The sequence below is a fragment of the Centroberyx affinis genome, unplaced genomic scaffold, assembly GCF_046629955.1.
Source record: "Centroberyx affinis isolate AG114_WGS23_722 - 3 ecotype Tasmania unplaced genomic scaffold, CSIRO-AGI_Caff_v1 ptg003711l_1, whole genome shotgun sequence".
NCBI classification, from domain to species: domain Eukaryota; kingdom Metazoa; phylum Chordata; class Actinopteri; order Beryciformes; family Berycidae; genus Centroberyx; species Centroberyx affinis.
This window is the reverse complement of record NW_027281601.1, coordinates 69,498-89,687: the sequence shown is the minus strand read 5'-3', so window position 1 is coordinate 89,687 and position 20,190 is coordinate 69,498. Positions and strand designations below refer to the sequence as shown.

The 20,190-nt window shown below is 42.8% G+C and overlaps 1 protein-coding gene across 1 annotated transcript; it reads left to right on the top strand.

The window, feature by feature from the left end:
- Window positions 1-806: 806 nt before the first annotated feature.
- On the top strand, window positions 807-17,346 carry galnt12 (UDP-N-acetyl-alpha-D-galactosamine:polypeptide N-acetylgalactosaminyltransferase 12). Its single transcript, XM_071540729.1, has 10 exons — window positions 807-1,713; window positions 2,198-2,367; window positions 3,397-3,586; window positions 3,719-3,904; window positions 4,189-4,306; window positions 5,136-5,312; window positions 7,658-7,789; window positions 8,054-8,167; window positions 11,264-11,419; window positions 13,631-17,346. Exons 1-10 carry the CDS (start codon window positions 1,361-1,363, stop codon window positions 13,766-13,768), a joined length of 1,734 nt encoding a protein of 577 aa, XP_071396830.1. The 5' UTR covers window positions 807-1,360; the 3' UTR covers window positions 13,769-17,346.
- Window positions 17,347-20,190: the final 2,844 nt, after the last annotated feature.

Below are 20,190 nucleotides of genomic sequence, written 5' to 3'. Positions count from 1 at the left end.
TCGCGATACAGATATTTATTACGAGCAACAGGTATTCCTGGCTATAATTTGAATTTCTCGTGACAGTAGAAAAAAAGATTACCCGGCCGTCACGCTGCCATTGAACTTCATCCGTTGTCAAGCCCACAGAAACTAACAGAAATAGCGCTTCCGTTTGAACGATTTCGCCTTTGAGATAAAAGCGTGTAAATTAACACTTTAAAAATACAATTTGAATGAAATACAGGGGTGTATGATAAGTTATAGACCGAAGATTTTGTGAAATTACAGCGATAGAAATACAAGACAAATCATACAGTATTATGGTGAATTTCCCGAGTTCATAATTTTATAACTAATATGTAATGGTTTTATTACAAAATACATACAAAACTACTTGGAACTACTTGGAGCCTGAAATTACGTTCACAATGTGACTTGGTGGGTACTTTGGTTGACCTAAAGAAAAGCCCACCTGGAGAAACTGCTATTCAGCAGTGGGTTTGACTCTGATTCGTGGAGGTGTCTTAAGAAGTAAGTAATAAGTAATATGTAATATGGTATTCATGTGATTATGTGTCATCTCTTGATCTAAATATATGGACTGGAACTTGCAAAAAGCACTATTATATTATTATTAATTGCATTTTCCCTCATGTTCAAACATAATTAATTAAACTTTCACTTTGTATGTTATTTTCGCGTGCGGACTTTTACTTTGAAAATCGTTTACCGGGAATGTAATTGCTAATTCTGCTGCCTTGACAGCGGTTCGAACTTCAACTCAAATTCACTTAACAGGAAGCTAACTTTAGCCTGTTTGCTGGCAGTTGGACACTTTATGTTGACATTGTGTCCACAAGATTAAAAAAAACTTCTTAAGGTGTATCCGAGTAAAGATTTAAAGGGTTCAACGCAAACGTCTTGCCGCAAACTAAAACGAAGCACTGGATGAGGCTGTTTGATTTGACCTGGATTTTTGTTTTGTCTCAACCGAGTCCTATAATCCTAGGAGATAACTAATCCGTGTTGGCAAATCCGTTTCACACTTCTCAACCACAGCGCAGAGGGAAGCCGAGGAGGAGGTGGAGGAGGAGGAGTGTCCCAGTCCAACTTCCATCAAGTTAACCGTTTTGACCTGCTGCTCAACAAGTTGTACACTCACTAGTTTGTCAGTAGAACATTTCTTCGACCGAGCTAAACTGAACTTTAATGGTTTATAAGAATCATTGCGACTGAAAATGCTGGATATGCTTGAAGTTACCAAGAGGCGTTGTATGGGGACTGGTGAAACTGAAGGGGTGACATCAGTAGGTGCCATTGCAGCGGAGCTCCTCTGGGCATGAAAACATAACTTTGCAGTGCAGAAGGAAACGACACGATGGCACTCTTCGGGAGAAGGAGTCGACCCAAGTTGCTCCTCTTCCTCTTCGGAGCCTCTTTAGTGGGATATCTCATTTTTCTCAGGCACAATTCCGGAGACATGAGCGTGACAAATCGACGAGAGGCCCCCGGAGAGCAAGAGGTGGAAAATGAACAGCTTAGGAAGCCCGTCTACGAGAAACCCCCCTTGGATTTAAATGCCCTGGGTGAAATGGGGAGAGCTGTCAAATTGAATCTGAACGGAGAGGAGAAGAGAAAAGAGGAGGACAGCATCAAAAAGCACCAGATTAATACTTATGTCAGTGACAAAGTGTCACTACACCGCAGGCTGCCAGAGAGATGGAACCCACTGTAAGTAGTTGAGTGGTTTCGGCCCTTGAATTACAACACAGAACAGTAGTATTGCTAGAATAAACTCCAGGAGGATACTGAACAGATATCACAGACAAGATAAAAGTCCCTACAGGAGTATTATAGAAACACCATAGGAGATACAAACACCATAATGTATTTTAAGGTCACTATAAACTCCCTATTGACTTCCACAGACGCACTATAATCCTTCAAGAATGAATGAATATTAACCTGAATCATTGTTGGGCGGAGCAGGATTTCTTGCTGTGTGTTGCATTCAGGGTGACACTGTTGACATAGCTGAACCTTCCCCATTGTATTTACTCAAGCACACCACCTTAATTGTGCCATTGTGCCAGCTTGGCCTGAGTCAAAATCACTACTTTACTATGATTGGTGTGGTATGGCTTATTGGTTTTTAATCCAGACTCTCTCCCATTAACAACTAAACTCTGTACCCTCCCCTCCCCTTCCATCCCAGTTGCAGAGAGCTGAGGTATGACTACCGGTCCTTGCCGTCGACCTCGGTGGTGATCGCCTTCTACAACGAGGCCTGGTCCACCCTGCTGAGGACGGTCCACAGCGTGCTGGAGACCTCACCTGACATCCTGCTGAAAGAGGTGGTGCTGGTGGACGACTACAGCGACAGAGGTACGGGGCCCGGACCGTACAGGATGGCAGAGACAGGCAGACAGAGTGATAGACAGACAGAGGGGCTCTGGGCAGGCGGGCATGCAGAGAAGACAGAAAGGTAGTCGGACAGACAGGTAGACAGGCAGTCAGTGATAAGGAGGATAGCCTGACATGTAGGCAGGCAGTTAAGAGAGTCAAACAGAGAGATGAGCAATTAGGTAGACAGGTAGTGAGTCTAGCATGTAGATAAATTGCTAGACAAAGTGAATCTTCACATACTGTCCAACTGTAGACAAGCAGATTTCAGTGTAGCACATGTGGAACATTAATTCTACTCTGTATGGATGTGTAAAAACACCCTCTTGCAAAATCATTTGCATAGTTGGTAGATTGTCATAAAATCTACTTATTGTGACTTGGTACCAAATAGCCCTCCTAGTTTGTGTGTATTCTTTGTCATCATCTTCTCATATTTCTAGCAGGCTTTTGTGAGACAAACAAGGACACGTGGAAATTTTGCTCAAGGAAATGAATGTGATGGCTTTAGAGTACCCTGAACACCCCAGTTTGAAGTCAGTCAGTGCTTCCTCTTCCTTTCCACTTGCCCAGACTGAACGCACTGAAGGCACAGATGCTTTAGGGGAATGAGATAACTTTCCAAAACCCACTTCATGGATCATCCCAACCAAGTGCTGCTCTATTACTTTCAAGGAGATGAGTGATCTGCGTTCAGCACTGTTACTCTGAAACACTGTTTCCACTTTATTCTTTGTCAGCCGGAGACACAGAGACTCAGGTGGCAGCTGGTATTTGTTCTGTTCTGCCTATAGTCACTGTTTGTTTTGTTTTCCATACAGCTGTATTTTTCATTCAATGTAAGATATGTGATTTAAAAAAAAACATAACTGCTCTCAACACAAACTTGGTCTTCACACGCACTCACAAAAGCACACTCTCACTCACATGGACATACACACACACAATAAGTTAGACACTTTAAATGTTGCTAAGTTGCTTCAGTTGGTTTCCTTGTTTGTTTTCCTGTAGCTCACCTGAAGGAGCCATTGGAGAACTACATTTCCAGTTTGAGGAAGGTGCGTCTGATCCGGGCCACCAAGAGGGAGGGGTTGGTGCGGGCCCGGTTGCTAGGGGCGTCCATCGCCACAGGTGATGTACTGACCTTCCTGGACTGCCACTGTGAGTGTCACCAGGGCTGGTTGGAGCCCTTGCTGTACAGGTGAGAAACCCCTCAGCGGGAAAAGTGAGGACTTCCTTTTTCTGTGGGTATTGTGGACAAACTGCCTGCTGGTTTTGCAGCACCACCTTCCCCCAGTCAACAAATACCTGCTGCTCTTTACTCTCCATCCAGGATCCAAGAGGAGCCATCGGCCGTGATTTGTCCCGTCATCGATGTTATTGACTGGAACACCTTCCAGTATTTAGGCAACTCTGGAGAGCCTCAGATTGGGGGATTTGATTGGCGGTTGGTCTTTACCTGGCACACTGTGCCAGACTATGAGCAGAAACGCCGTCGCTCGCCCACCGATGTCATCAGGTGTGTCTGTATGACCTTTATAAACGTTGAGAATGAAAAATACAAATGGCCCACTCAGTGCATAAATTCTTTGAGGATGAGTTTACAGGATAGGCAGTATGCCCAGAACAAATGAAGAACTGCATATATTAATATTGCAATGCTGTCAGTTGGTGTAAAACCAAGCTGATGTATAACTTTCTGGCTCAAGTCATTAAATCTTAACCTGTCTTATCCTGCTAACTCATAATTAATAAGATACAGGAAAATTAGTCTGTGAAATCTTTTTTATTTTTTTTCCTCAGGTCTCCTACTATGGCAGGTGGTCTGTTTGCTGTGAGCAAGAACTACTTCCATTACCTGGGAACATACGACACAGGGATGGAGGTGTGGGGAGGAGAGAACCTGGAGTTCTCCTTTAGGGTGAGAAATTGTGTGTATGTGTGTGTTCATGTGCATGACTTGTGCATGTGAGAGCCCAGGGATTTTCCTGCATGGAGAATTTTCTGGTGGCTGCTGATCTGATTTTCTGGGCCACCGATGAGACATTTTTGAGCCCAGAAATAATAGCTGTATACATAGCCAGCAATATTCTCATTAAATGTTCTAATTTTAACCTCAGTGAGCGACATAGTCGGTTTTAGCCTGGTACCATAGACACTTCTGTGTTTTTAATGGTCTGAGATCACATGAAAACACATAAGATTTGTGTCAAATAACGCAACGCAAACACGCATATGTGTTTGTTTGTGTGTGGTTATATAAACACTGAATTTTGTTTATCCAAGCACCTCCCTGACACGTTGTCCTTTAGCTGTGAAGCTTTTAGAGGTGTGAGACTGATGGCCTCCACGTTGACGTAAAATATGCACAGCCATTCACACCAAGCCACAATGCACTACACACAGTACTTAAAAAGGCAGTCTATTCTGGTATACATTTGCCAAGAATTACACCAGAAGAACCTCTTCACTCCCAATCAAAATCATGCTGAAAGAATTACGACCAGCAACCAGTGAAAACAAGCCAAAGACCTTAATACTTTAATTACAGTGAAGAATTTGAACATCCCTTTTCTCCAATAACCACAATTTCCCCGAGGGAAGAAACCAAAAATATTTCCCTCAAACGACAAAACAGCTTTTTCTATTTCCAGTCCCCTCCACTACAGGGCCATGCATTGTGTTGCCTGATTGAATCATGGCTGACAGGCTAACCAGATCCTCGTGGTGGTGGTGTTGATGTCGTTTAGATCTGGCAGTGTGGGGGCAGCCTGGAGATCCACCCCTGCTCCCATGTGGGCCACGTGTTCCCGAAGAAGGCCCCGTACTCGCGGAGCAAGGCCCTGGCCAACAGCGTGCGGGCCGCTGAGGTCTGGATGGATGAATACAAAGAGCTGTACTACCATCGTAACCCCCACGCACGCCTGGTGAGTCTGCAGGGATGGTGTATGTGCGTGTGTGTGTATGTATGATAAACATTTGGCATCAAGCGCATGCAAAACCATTCGTTAAGCATCCATTCCAACATATTCAATAGCATTCATCTGTGGAGTGATTGAATGATTTGTTTCCTGTGTGGAGGATTGTGAAGGCAGTGTATTTTGAGTGCAGCTGCACTCTTCCACAAAATTGGCCCGATTGATTGATTAATCACACGCTTTCACCACTGAACACACTCTCACTATCTCTCTAAAAAACATGTACACACACTCACACAGCATTGCATATACTTTCTCTCTCTCTCTCTCTCTCTCTCTCTCTCTCTCTCTCTCTCTCTCTCTCTCTCTCTCTCTCTCTCTGTCTCTCACTCACACACACACACACACAAACTTCACACACACTATGCTCCCCGCTGCAGTGTAAATGCTCCCCTGATTGAGTGACACTTGGGATACATGAGCGGCAGACACCCAAGGTGACAGGGGCGTCAGGCATTCCGGTGTGTGATTACCACCTTTCCGTGTCACCTGGTGCCAACGGGTGTCACCCACCTGTCCTTGACATGGTGAGAACTGTGCCAACCCACGGGGTGCCCTGCTTTTGTGTGTGTGTGTGTGTATGAGTGGGAGGGGCTGTGCCAGTGTGTGACAGTGTAGTTAAGAGGAGAAGCTCTCTAAACACAGATCAGGTGGCGCTCATCTCCCTGAGAGGAGGTAGCCCTGCCAAGCCGCAGTGCCGGGACAAACCCAATACACCACAGCTTCAAAAGAAGCTCTGGTTGTCCTCCTCTTCTCAGACAAATAGGCAGAGAGACCAGCAGACACACATGCACATACATACACACACACACACACACACACACGCACGCACACACACACACACACACACACACACACACACACACACAGGCTTCCGCAAATACTCTGTAATATATTTAATTAAATGAGGATTTGTGTGTTGGTGTACGAAATTCGAGTATTCTCAGTGAACACTCTGGGGCTCTCAGATGTTCACAAAGCAGAATGTACAAGGCAAGTTTCAGTTTACAGTCAACAGCTCCACACACACAGACCGTACATCAACCCTGCAGGCTCTGTCGACTTCCTCTGATATGGATTCAGTCAAACAGTCACATTTTTATCTGGAAAAATTTATATTTTGGTTCAACTACGCTACACCTCCAGCTTTATCATGGCTTGGTTCAACACCTATCCAAGCCTTTACAATCTAGATACTTGAGTTGATCCAATACAACCCATACGTAAGCTTGCTTCTTATGTTTTCCCACTGTCACTCTACTGGTCCCTTATTAGCACCTCTCTGGCCTCCTCTTGGCACCTCTTTGGCCTCTGGAGGCCCATACAGTTTTTCAGTGTCCCCTTACTGATCACTATACTGAACTGTCATTGGTCCTTCAATTGCCCTTATATTAGCTCTTCATTGGCTCTTCACTAGCACCTTTACTGGTCCCTAATTTGCCCCTTATTGGCCTCATATAGTGGCCCTCACTGGCCCTTATTGGCCCCTGTTGGCCTTTACTGTCCCCTCCCAGTGACAAATGACTACCTCCTTAACCAAATGGATTGATGAAGGGCCAATTAGAGCTGTGTTCAGGTGCAACACCGCCATCCATCATCCTGCAGCGCTGCTAAACCCTTCCTCCATCAGGACGCTTGTGGCAAGCAGATGCTCGCTGGCAAATAATAAGTCTCCAGCCAGACTTATTTCCCCTCCCCACAACACCTAACTCACCACTCATGATCACTGCGGTGGGGAGGAAATGAAGTGCATACATGTGTCTGTGTGTGTGTATCAGTCTTTCCTCCTCATATGCACACACACATATAGACACACAAAGAATACACATCTGGATCCTCTTGCAGTTGTTTGAGCAGGATGTAGGAGTGGACAGCCGTTGGAAGGTCTGTTTGTATGCATGGTGCAGTGTTTACAATTGAGGTGGAGGCCTGCTGAGTCTGCAGTTATTACCCTTATGAGTGTAGTGTGGTTGTGTAGATTTATGGAAGGACTATAGATGGTGCTATTGTATACCATTTCAGCACAGAGACATGCTGTGAAAGCCTCCTTTGACATTGTAGCTCTGTGACACTGTCTGCATCAAGAGTTTACGCACATAAGGTCTTGTGTTATAAGTCTTATTGTATTATAAGGCTATAAGATGCTATTGATAGATAATTATAGTTATGTAATGTCCGTATAGCAGCAACTCCTATATTGTATCCTGATATTGTGTTGAATTTCAGCGGGATAAAGCAGTAAGGTGGAACTAAAACAATGAAGTGGAACTAAACTTTGTGGGCTTTGTTTCCAGGAGGCATTTGGAGACGTGACTGAGCGGAGGAAGCTTAAGCAGAAGCTGGGCTGTAAGAACTTCAAGTGGTATTTAGAAAACGTCTACCCCGATATCCACGTCCCAGAGGACCGGCCGGGCATGTTTGGAATGGTGAGTCAGTGATCTTCAACCTGAAAGTAGAAGCTCAATATAAATATGACCAATTCTCACACAGAAGCTGAACGGTGCCGAGAAGAGGCGCCCTGGTCAAATGAAAAAAGCATTCAAATTAAGCATTAAAAAACATTGAAAGTGTCATATTTTGGCAACACAAGTTTTTTTCCCTCACCCCTATGTGCTATGAGCTTCTGTATTTTGCTGGTGCTTCAAAAGAGCTATTGATGTGACGGTCGCAATTATTTTTGTTTGTTATAGCTGAAGAACCGGGGCAGGGTCAACTACTGTTTTGATTACAACCCCACAGATGAACACATGGTGGTGGGCCAAAGGGTCATCCTCTACCCCTGCCACGGCATGGGCCAGAACCAGGTACTGGACTTCAGTCTTTCCCTTGCTATGGAAGAGCTGGGCTGGGCCTTCTTGGTGATACTCCAACCCTGCCTAAAAGAATTTTATCAGGTTGTCTGCAGGTCCTGGAAAAAGTCTTAAAATGTCTTAAGATATTATTATCTAACCTCAAGGCCTCAACTGTCTTGAGCACAGTTAAATATAGAAATTTAAGTAATTTTGGGAATGTTGTGGTTTCTTGGTGTGCTGTTTTTCTGGTGAGAAATCAGCCCAGTCATGCTGACCCAATTGGTCTCATATTCCATTCTAACTGGCATTAAAAAGGTCTTTAATGTAACTTGATGAAACTTGAGCACACCCTGTTTTATTAGTCTTGGTTTCAGTGGAGGGTTTCCACTCTGCCAAAAAAAAAATTCTGGGGTAAAAACAAGTTCATGCACTATGTCACTCGTCACTTATTTGAAAATGGGCTAACGGACTACTTTTTTTTGGCTTAGTTTTTGAATTTGCAATTTCACCCAAATCTTTGCTGTCCTTTTGTCTTCAATGACCTGGATCTGCGCCCAACATATTGAAATGGTTCATTAGCTGAAGGCCTCCAGCTGTGAGAAGCCCCTATACTGCCATGATGCTGTGATGAAACAGGGTTTAACACCCTGTAGGATGCATGCCCTCTCTGATGCACTGTCCTCAGAGAAAAGTGTTGTACACTAGCCTCATCAAATAACCTACTTCCTCTTCCTTTTGTTACCCGCCTATCCACCCCCCCCATCTCTACTCTTGTTACCTCTTTTCCTTTGTCCATATTTCTCCACCCTTCTCTCCCTTCCTCCTGAGCTCTCTCCTGATCTCTTCCCTTTTGTTTTCTATTCATCTTTACTTGGTCGCCTTCCTTACTCCCTCACTCCCTCCCTCCTTCCCTCCTTCCCACAACCGTCTCATATTATATCAACCTCAGACAGACACTGCCCCCCACCCCCCCTTACTCCTTTCCTGCATCGCTCCCTGTTTTCCATTTCCATAAGATGGCATTAATCATGGTCATAAATCACTGCCCTGACTCCCCCTATAGTCTCAACAAGGTCACTACAGAGGGCCCTTCGCATCAAACCACTGCTCTGCTCTCTGATAAGGACCGTCTAAACAAAAGGCTTGGGCTGTCCAAGGCTGCCCCAGCGCTGCCAACTGGCCATGACCCATTCAGTATTGGACACCGACACATAGGGAGATGAAGATGGACCTTGCACCCATTTCACAGCTCGGGCTGAGCCGTCGTTATGGGGAACTTGGGAAGTGGCACTTAGGATTTCGGAGAGACTTTATGGCATCTGTGGGCTTTATAGTTGAGGCCGGGCTCGATTGGGATTGTCATTGAGTTGTCATTTCAACTTTTGGAATGCACTACCAGTCAAAAGTTTTGACACGTGATTGAATGTACTATGATTTTCATTATCTTAAAGCCATTTTGATCTAAAGGCTTATGCTTAAATGCTTGAAATCTGTTTTTTAGACAAATATAAATAGTGAAGTTGATGCCTATGTATGAACTTCTTTCCAAAGCCTTTGTGTTTCCATCAAGGCAAAGGGCGGCTACATTAAAGAATCTAAAATTTAATGTAGTTTGGATTTGTTTAACACTTTTTTGGTCACTGCATAATTCTATTTGTGTTATTTCATAGTTTTAACTAGGGCTGAACAATTAATCGAAATTTTATCAAAATCGCAATATGGCCTATTGCAATTTTCAAATTGCAGGAGGCGCAATATTTGTTAATGCGAAATGTGTGTCAAAATACCATTTTAAGTTAAATATTGTCGTGCTGCAGAGATGTCCTGGCCTACACATCATATTCTACAGACTTAAGAAAACATCTTTGTTTGGTACAGATCCCTGCAAAAATCACACCATAATCGTTTTTCAATGAAAATGAGAATAATGATGTAAAGATTATCATTCCCTCTAACATTGCAAATGATATCACAATTGCAATATCAGTCAAAATAATCGCAATTAGATATTTTTTCAAAATCATTCAGCGCTAGTTTTAACCCTTTACTATTATTCTAAAATGTGAAAAATAGTAAAAATAAAGAAAAATGTGTGTGTCTTTTGACTGGTAGTGTATGTTCTGGTTTGATGGGTCCAAATTCCGACTGACTGTGGTGAAAATAAGGCTGTTGAGATTGAATATATCAAAATAAGGGCAGAATCGTAGTAGTTCACAGTGGACCATAATAGTTTGTAATTCTAGTGCAAGAAAACTTGGAATAGTGGACTGACTCGCATATCCCAGGTTGAAAATGATACGTGTAAAAGCAGTGTTCAGTGTCTGCACTTTGATGCAAAGAGAGAAGGAGGAGGAGTGTATTTTCCAATGTCTTTATCCTCTGTGGTTGACAGTCATCCAGGAAACATGGAAATTTACCATTGTTATTTCAGCAGCTCTCTGTGGACTCACACTGATGTTGTCTCCACTGAAAATGGGGCCTGCAGTGCTTGGGTTGGCTGCCATGTGGGAGTGCCCTGCATGCTGCAATCACATAAATTCTCACTATCAAAAACCACGCTCTCATTCATAGTCTGCATACACATTGGCAATGCAGACCTGCACTCACACACAAGCCGTCTCCCAGTACACTTTCTCCATTTGACTGCTTTTCTTGCTGTGTATCCTTTACTTCTTTTACTGTTACACACAGATGCATGTTCAGATTCCCTGACAGTGACTAGGTTTCCATCCAGCTGTTATGAGTGAACTTTTGAAATGTTGCATAAATGAAATGCAAATTGTGTGTTTCCATCAGCGGAATTGAAGTGAATAAATAAGCTTCCAGAATGTAGACCGTTTCTACATCAGAGAACACATGCATCAAAAAAATGGACTTTAGGCTACATCATTATTTATTTGACGAATGCGTTTCCATTGCTATTTATCACAGAATTTCTTTATCGGCAAAAAACTTTTCTGCCTCAAGCTAGCATTAAAAGTTTAGTGCGATTATTGAAGGAAAATAAATCGAAATTTGCCGTTTCTATTCAGCCTTTCTAATTTGATTTAACATCATTTGCATAAAAATATTTGGATGGAAACCCAGCTAGTGCCTCTCCTCCCACAGTTCTTTGAGTACTCCATGGACGGTGAGGTCCGCTATAACACGAGGGAGCCTGCCGGATGCATCGTGGGTGACAACATCTCTACCTACCTGACCGTCCAGCTGTGTAGAAAACGAGGGCAACCCCTACCAGTGGACCAGAAGTTTGTCCTCCGTCAGGTAAGGAGCTTGTGTGCATGTTTGTGTTTTCAGTGAATCTGTCAAATCCAGATTTGAGCAGAGATACAGGAGCAGATGGGGTCAAAGAGAGGTGATGGGAGTGATGAGCCAGGGAGTAACAGGACGGCTGTAAAAGTGAAGGATGGAATGAGTAGTTTGAGTTGGATGTTTTGAAAGAGAAGCCAGAGAAACCCTGTGGACTTGAGATCTGACTCGGGGTCCAAACACCAGTTTCCTTTTGAATTCTCTCTGACTTCTTGTTCACCGCTCTGCATTATTTATACTTTCTCCCATGAACCACCACTAAGGCTTCACAGTATGCTCAGAACCCAATTCTCAAACACAGACTCTGAGCATCCCTTGTTTTCCTTCAAACAAACCCAACTCCACACCCATCCAATCTCCTACCTCCGTCTCCTCCCTCCACCTTCCCTTGCCCCTACAAACCCTTCTTTCATAGGTGCAAATACCCCTGCTTTCTATCTCTTTCTCTTCATGCTACTGTCAAAGTCTCCACTACCCATTGCTCAGCTGCTCCCCAGGTGTTGAGAGCCAGTGCGGCTGACGCTAAACCATAAATCACAGAGTGCCAGCTAGCTGAGTATTCACTGCGCCTTGGTGGGAGTTGTTTAGCATGTGTTCAGTGTAGTCACACTGCACTAATGCCAGTAGCTAAAGCACGCTATCTAAATGTAAATGGAGCCGAGAAAGAGAGAATAGATATAACAAGGGGGGAAGGAGCAGAAGAGTGGCGAAAGGGACAGTGGAGGAAAAGAGGGAGTGATAATGTAGCAAACAAGGGTGGGGAGAAAGGTAATTATTAAAGGGTGGAATGGGTGGAGAGATGGAGAGCAATCAGGGCGGAATATCTACATTCAAACATGAGGATTTGGGTGGTTTGTGATACTGGTCCTTTACAAGCCTTGTGTACCAACAATACTGACTGCTGCATCAGTGGCAGTGAGCAAATCCATCAAGGTCCGCCATGGTTTTCCTCTCGATTGATGGGCTGGTATTGATCCTTCCACTCACTTCTGGGCTCATTTAGGTAGAAGAGCTACAGGATGCCTGGATAGGGGATTTTAAAGACTAGAGCTCTCCACCTGCTGTTGGCTGTTAGAGGGTTATTGAATGGAGAAAGTCATCTTACATACATACATAGATACATACAACTCTACTGGCCTGTGTTCAGCTTTGCAGTCAGTCGCAAATGGGAAGTTTCCAGACGTAGGTAAAAATTTAATAGTGTTCAATTTTCACTCACAGAATTGTATCATTCTCCCCTAAGCTTCTGTTAAATCGGCAGTGATATTATAAATGAGTAGCTGTTCTGTCACACAAGATATAATTTCTAAAAATTGAGTAGTGTTATTATGAACAGATACTTTTTCAAACAATACAGTTAATTTCAGAGTCATATTTTTATCAATAAGGCAGGCTGGTAGACAGGCTTATTTCCACTTTGGATTAAAATATGTGACCCTTACATTACTAAATTGATGGATGACCAACATGACTTGTTGGCAAGAGTCAATTGAGTGATTGTGAAATTATATATATATATATATATTTTTTTTTCTTTTACCAGCATTTACTATTATTTTATATTATTGCATTTTAATATTATTATATTATTGTAGTTAGGGATGCACCGATATGGAAATTTTGAATTTTGATTTTCGATACCGATTTTTCAAACACCACAATCGGCCGATAACAATATTTTGTTTCGTATTGACCCATTTGTGCCCTGCCAAAATAATCTATATTCTGCCCTTCATTATACTTTGCAATGAATATAGATTTAAGGAACATCTTTTATTGTTTCACATAACCAAAAATGCCTTTTTTTAATTAAAATAAACAAATAACAGGAGGCTGTCCTTCCATTCAAACTTGATCTTTGGAACAGATAAGTGACGCAATATATGTTAATGAGTATTGGCCACTGCCATCGGTGGATTTAATCTTATTGGCCGATGAGCTGATTGTAGTCAACAATGCAAAAATCAGCCATTTCCGATATTCAAGCGATGTATCTGTGCATCACGAATTTAGTATTTCTGTATAGTAAACACTCTCCACAGAAATGAATGTTGTAATAGAACTTGATACTTTGAAAGGGAATATGTAATATATATTCTTGGAAGTACCTTACCAACTCTGCTCCTGAGTAAACACAAACACACTCACCCACCCTGCTGTTTTCAGGACGGGAGCCTGTACCATGTGATGAGCCAGAAGTGTGTCGAGGCGGTAGACAAGACGGACAACGGGACGCCGGCCCCCGCCCTGCAACCCTGCTCCGACAGCCTCCACCAGAAGTGGTTCTTCGAGGAGAGAACGTAATGGGATCAACCAAGAATATATTGGTATTTGTTTTATTCAGGGCCCTTGTGCTTGTGCCTTGCCCTGAAGAGAACCCAAAGGAAGAAGCTTCTGTGCTTCTTTCCTAGCATTAACCTTTGCACGTTTTTGTGCTAGCTGGATGTGATGGACCTATTGGAATTTATAATGACTAATACTGAGCAATTGAAGTATACATGGGGATGATTTTTATTCTTGGGATACAATGCTGTTGCAAACTCCTGGGAGACTGGAGCCAACTGGAATATACATGATGTCATTTGTTTTTTTTTGGTTTTTTTTATCCAGGAGTAGAATGAGAAGTAGTGATAACCTGTGCAATCGTACATGCTGGCAGTTTTCTTGTTTTTCGTTGGACATGCTATATCCACTCCGCTACTGCTGCAATGTTTGGGAAGGGGTGAACTTAGCTCACTTGCTTTACACACATTACATGAATAGACACACAGTTTGTGTCTATATCTGTCTTTCTCACACTGAAAAACACACACGCACACACACACCTATCCATCTGACTGAGACCAACTCGTATTTTATTACCTCTGTCAACAAACCCAGCGCCACTTATGAGCTGGTGGCTGCCATGACAGTGATGTTCACAGCAAAAACATCATACAGTATGAGGCATTTTATTATATTTCAGTCTTATCCTGTAGAGGGGGCCATCGCGCCTCTCTGCAGGTGCTTTTCTTCCACTGTGTTCTGTATTTGTCAAGTGAAAGTGGGACAATCCTTCAGGTATTTTGATAAGAACCTTTTCAGGACATTTTGAGTGCTAGCTACTCTTACATTCTAGTGGCTTAGAAAAAGCCATAGATCATAGGCATTATGCAAGTACCTAGTACCTCTTACACTTAATCACTTAACTACTGATAACAGGAGAAACTCCAGTCTTATGTTATTCTGTTCTACTTTGACTTTAGTCATTTTGTAATGCAAACCTAACTGAAGGAAAATTACTTATAGTTTTTTTGTATTGTATATTTTCTTTTTTCAGTGTGGTGTCACTTGCTGCTTGCTTTTGTACGGTGCTCTTTGAATGATATGCAGCTTCACAAGACTAAATCATAGCCATATTTTGGGATTTACTTCATGTGGTGTCAATGATGTTTATTTTAAATGATGTATTGTGTGGATGAGGCTAAATTACTGTATTATATCATAGCTTTGTAGTTGACATGGAAATCTTGACTTTTGCAAATACTATGTGGAAATGTATTCACTTGACTTCATGCTGTTCAGTACAAATGCATCAACATGGAATGGAACAGTTGTAAGGTATCAATAGGATCTTCCTTCCTCGTTTTACATATCCTTCTGGAGCCCGTAGAAAGTGCCTTACCTGATGCAAAAGCATCTAGATATGACTCAGAACAATGTTATGAAATGGAATGTATGCATGCTTGTACATGTACATGTTGTCACACAATGAGACATTCAGATAAGTTAGAATCATGTCTATTCAATTGTTATGCTCCCCTGGTGAGACTGTGCACAGACAAGGAGGTGCTCTCCTGAGTGTGGGCATTTCTCTCTTGTTTCCACCTTGTGGTTTGTACTGATTTGTCCACACTACCTCTGCTCCATTGGTCAGAATCAGCCAGCCATGGACCCCTCCGTTCGGCTGAGCTGTGGTCACCGTGTGGCTGTCCCTCAGTCTAAGCAGTGGGACCGAGGGACACACAACGGCGGGGTGGACAGCTGTTGATTCCTCCAGAGTGCTTGGATGCCAGATGGCTGCCTGATTGATTCTCTGGTCCTCTCCCAATTCTTTATCACCACCTCTCCCTCTCTGTCTCTGAGGTGTGCAGTGCAGTTGGATAGGAGCGAAGGCGTTATCTACCATGCCAGTCGGAGTATCCTTCTCACATATAAGAAAGGAAGTTGAGCACTTGTGTACTTGCGCGCTTGAAGTGATTTCCTGTTTGATTTGAGAACGGAAGTCATCAAGCACACAGTTTTTGACAGCAGAGTAGAGATTCGGGGAGACTGAATGGAGCAATTTGTGACCTCTCCTTTATCATTAACCTCCACAGGCTGTCTGTCCCCAAGCCTCTAATGGGCTCTGTTGGAAATGGATGTTACAGGATCATGCAATTGATTGCTGCAATTGATTTTTGGTATTGATTCTGAATGTATACTCACAATATAATGAATGGGAGTGGTGAAAGGAAGATTTGGCCAGTGCCACAATGGGGACTTTAATAGAATCAGAATCACTTTATTCGCCAAGTGTAATTTACAATAATTTGTCAAGGTGACATTGGTGCAGGAACATAGTACCATCTTATGTGCATATGGGCACACACAGTACAGGACCTCACATTCAGCCCAAGGGGCCAGCACAGGACATGCAGTAGACTATACATATCACTCCACACATATACATTCAGGATTCTATTGGCGTGTTTAGTGGATTGGAAAAGTGAACCATGAGATAGCAGTACTGAGTATGATGAAAAGCGCAACATATGTTCCAACCATAATGGGAGTATGGACATAATTCCTGAAGTTAGTTCGCAATGGTACACAGAGACTTTTGGAGGCATTATATGTAGTATATGATTGTGCTCAGTAATAATAAGTAGAATGGACTGAACAGAAACGGGCAGATTAGAGTCAGTTCCAAAGGGGGAGGGGGTGGGGGATCTGTGGAGGGATTGTATGGATGTTTGGGTCATAGGAAAGTTTTTGGGGCAGATGTGCATGGTTGGTGGCAATCTTGCTGACTCTCACAGGATGCATTTCCCTGTTATGATTTAAGACTTAGACAGGAAAGCAGCTTTGATGGTGATCATCCATTAAAAGTTCTGTCTCACCAAGAACAGGTAGAATTGGCCTCTTAATACAGTGCTTAATACTGTATGTATTGGACAGTTAAAAAGCAGCAGCTTTCCATTTCCATCTGTTTCCGTCTTTTGCCTGAGAGTGCAGCATAAATATTCTATGCTCCTCTTATTAAAAAGGGTTATTTATTGTCCCCTGTGGCCATCTGTTATTCCAGGCATGTCCTACATAGTAAAACATTTTTTACTGTGGCGTTATATTGTATGCTAATTTGATATGGTACACGGCTGCGATAAATTTGATATTCGCTGGTTGGGGATCATATCTTTCTGACAGGTCATAGAGCTAGGGCTTTTATATTGACCAGACCTGGGTTTTAAACGGTGGTGATGTTCCAGGGATCCAGATGCTGCGTGACTAGATTGAACACCTGAACCTGCTAAGTGGCTGATTTTGCTGCCACCCAAGACCTAATGGACTATACAGTGCTGTTTTTTCTCTTAACACTAGCGTGGGAATCTTCTGTTTGTAATAGTTAACAAATTTCAATGGAGACGTTTCAATTATTCAAGTTGTGGAAGTGGTTTCACAGATAATATGCTGGAACTTGACACTGTGTCCGGTGGATTTATATGCTGTCAGTAACTCCAGTGGCCTTAAATTGTAATCAGGAAAATGAAGGATTTAATTAAGACTATTTTTGTATATGCTGGGTCCATTGACTGGACTATATCTGATGTCAATGCACATGTTTACCTGTTGTCATTTCAAATTCAAACTAAAGTAAAAACTTAAGTAATGTTTGATTTGTGTGTTTACTTTCACATTGTGTATTCTCTTTAAAATATTTGGTTTAATGTCTTTCAGATGTGTGTCAACATTGGCTAGACTGATGGGGAGCATCATTTAAAAAGGAATAGTTCAGCCATAAAATGAAAATGTTGTCATTATCTACTCACCCTCATGTCAGTCAAAACACTGGTGAGGTTTGTATGTCCACACAACACACAGAGTTAGCTAGCGCAGCTCTGTGTCAGCTTTCTCCAAAACAACTGAAGTGGCCAGGGATTGTTTTTTTAGAGTTCCAAAAAAGGCAAAAAAAGACCTATATTTACACCAGTATTATTTCTTCACTAATCGTTCATGTTCGAGCTCTGCTCGACATGAACACGCAACCTTTCCCCAATTTTCATTTTAGGGTGAAGTATTTCTTTAATCCTAAAAATACCTTTGATCTCACTATGCACTGTATCCTGTTTATCATTTTCACATTGTTCCTTTAGACTGTGACTCATCTGCAGCCACGCTGAGAGAAACCGACTGTCAACAACCACATTTGACCGAGATGGAGACGTGAATCGAGCGGCTCGGAGAATGATGGGAAACAGAAAGAGGGACAAAAAGGGGGCAGTGAGTTTTCCAACCATATCTGATTGGTTTGAACACCAGCTGTTGAGTGAGATGGTGAAATGTCGCACTCGCGCCAAGTCGCTCTGTTCCCCCTGGCGTCACGGCGCTGCCCTGCAGTCTCTCTCAATTACTCATTCATGATGCTCCGCTGTTTGATATTTCATAGGATTCCTGGATGTGTGGACCATGCCTTTGTGTGATGTCAACTGTATGCCTGCCTCTGTTGAGAGAAAGAGAGAGAGAGAACTGTAGATTTAAGATGGTCGATACAGCATAGGACCATACAAGCATTTTTAAAAAAAAAAAGAAAAAGAGAAACTAAATGGGCTACCTCTTTCTCCAATGACAGTCTTGTCACTACACATAAGAAAAAAAATACTAAAACGTAGTTCAAGAGGTGAAAATATTTCATGATGTTGCATAAGGTAGAATTTTAAAGCAATATTCCACTTAGTTTTAACATGGGGGTTATTCGGCACTATACCGCCATGAAAACCATAATATAAACTACTCACCAAGATCGGATGCAGCTGGACGAGTTTGTAGCTTTTGGATTTTTATTTCCCATTCATTTGAATGAGGCCACGAAAATAGCCTGAAACTTGCCTTTAACAACAGATCCCACTACTGTGATTTTCAGTTGACTATGGGTCCAACGTTTAGAACATAATTTCGTCAAATAGCATTTTTGTTGATAGAAGAGAACATAGCGGAGGGATACCATTTAGGAGAGATAGGTCCTGTTTGGGATCTACTTTTATTTTTAAATACTAATTTTTGTGTAAATGCAAAATGACAACACCCAGGACTGCTTTGTTCTGTTTGTCTTAAAAGCAGGATCTGCTGTTGAATCTGATCACAAACGTGTTAAATGTCAGTTTTCAGGATATTTTCGTGGCCTCATTCAAATGAATGGGAAGTAAAAATCCGAACGCTACAAACTCATCCCCACTGCATCCGATCTTACTGAGTAGTTTATATTGTGGTTTTCATGGCGGTCAAGTGCCAAATAACCCCCATGTTGAAACTAAGTAGAATATTGCTTTAATTAGAGCACACACAGATCTTTTGTTTAAGTATACTATAAATCTGTCTCAGCTGACTGTTTTGCCTAACTACACTGCCTAAAATAATAGCGTGGAGCATTTGTACCCCACTGAAGGCACTGCATGAGTCAAGCTGGTGCCTCTCTCACACAGGATGACATGCTCTGAGGGAGAACTTGCCAGAAAGCTTCACATTCTGACAGGCGCTAATGCTGCCTAGACGCCACTCGACTGCTTCTTAGGAAAACGAGAAGCGCCGCTGAGTGCTGTGAGGCTACTGTAGTATGCACGACTCACTTCGGGTGCCTCGTCATAATCTTTTGGGCGCATCCGTGTGAAGCGTGCGGTGCAAATACTGAGTGCTCTTTGCAATAAACTGAAATTCTGTAAATGCTCTCACAGATATACAGTAGGCCTATATTGTTGTAATGTAGACCTCGCTTTTGATCCAGGATGTGGCACACATGCAGCACAGTCTCCCACACCCCATATGTGTCTTTAATGATAATGCAAATCAAGGCTCCCTACGGTGCAAGTCTTTGGAGATGTTCAGGCTCCGGTTGTCAGGGAGAGAGAGTAACCATAGGAGGAGTGGCACACACACACACACACACACACACACACACACACACACACATACACACATTCATAGGAGGTTTCCACACTGCATGTCAGTTTAGTTTATGTAATCCCCAATACCCAGAAGTAGAGCCCTGCATTCTGGCCCGAGCCCGACGGGGCCCGAGGCTATGATAGATCGGCTTCGGGCCGATTTTCACATCACTAACTCGGGCTCGGGTCGGGCCCGGGCCCGTTTCTTTTTTTTTTTTTTTTTTTTAGCTTGGGACTTGAAATCAATAGGCATACCAATCAAAGAAACGCACAGAAGACACAGTCTGCCTGGCGCGCGCACACGCCCTCCTGTCGCTTCCAAGCAAGCACTGGCCCCATGGACTATTGTTACTGTTCTGTTCTTTAGAAAATGGACTCTAGCCATGTTCTTCGGTGAAGCTTTTGATCGTACACAGCATGCGTTCCGTTTGCGTAACGGAGCTGCTCCGTTACGGTTCCGCCTGTGCTCTGCCCGTTCTGTTGCGCGTATCTATTATTTTACCTATGGGTAAGTCACCACAGTTATCCAGTTTTACTTATTGTTCTATA

Excerpts from the sequence above, each read along its gene's own strand:
- galnt12 (XM_071540729.1), top strand. The coding sequence starts at position 1,361 with ATGGCACTCTTCGGGAGAAGGAGTCGACCCAAGTTGCTCCTCTTCCTC. Across the intron at positions 5,313-7,657 it reads GTAACCCCCACGCACGCCTG|GAGGCATTTGGAGACGTGAC; the intron begins GTGAGTCTGCAG and ends CTTTGTTTCCAG. Across the intron at positions 11,420-13,630 it reads AGAAGTTTGTCCTCCGTCAG|GACGGGAGCCTGTACCATGT; the intron begins GTAAGGAGCTTG and ends TGCTGTTTTCAG.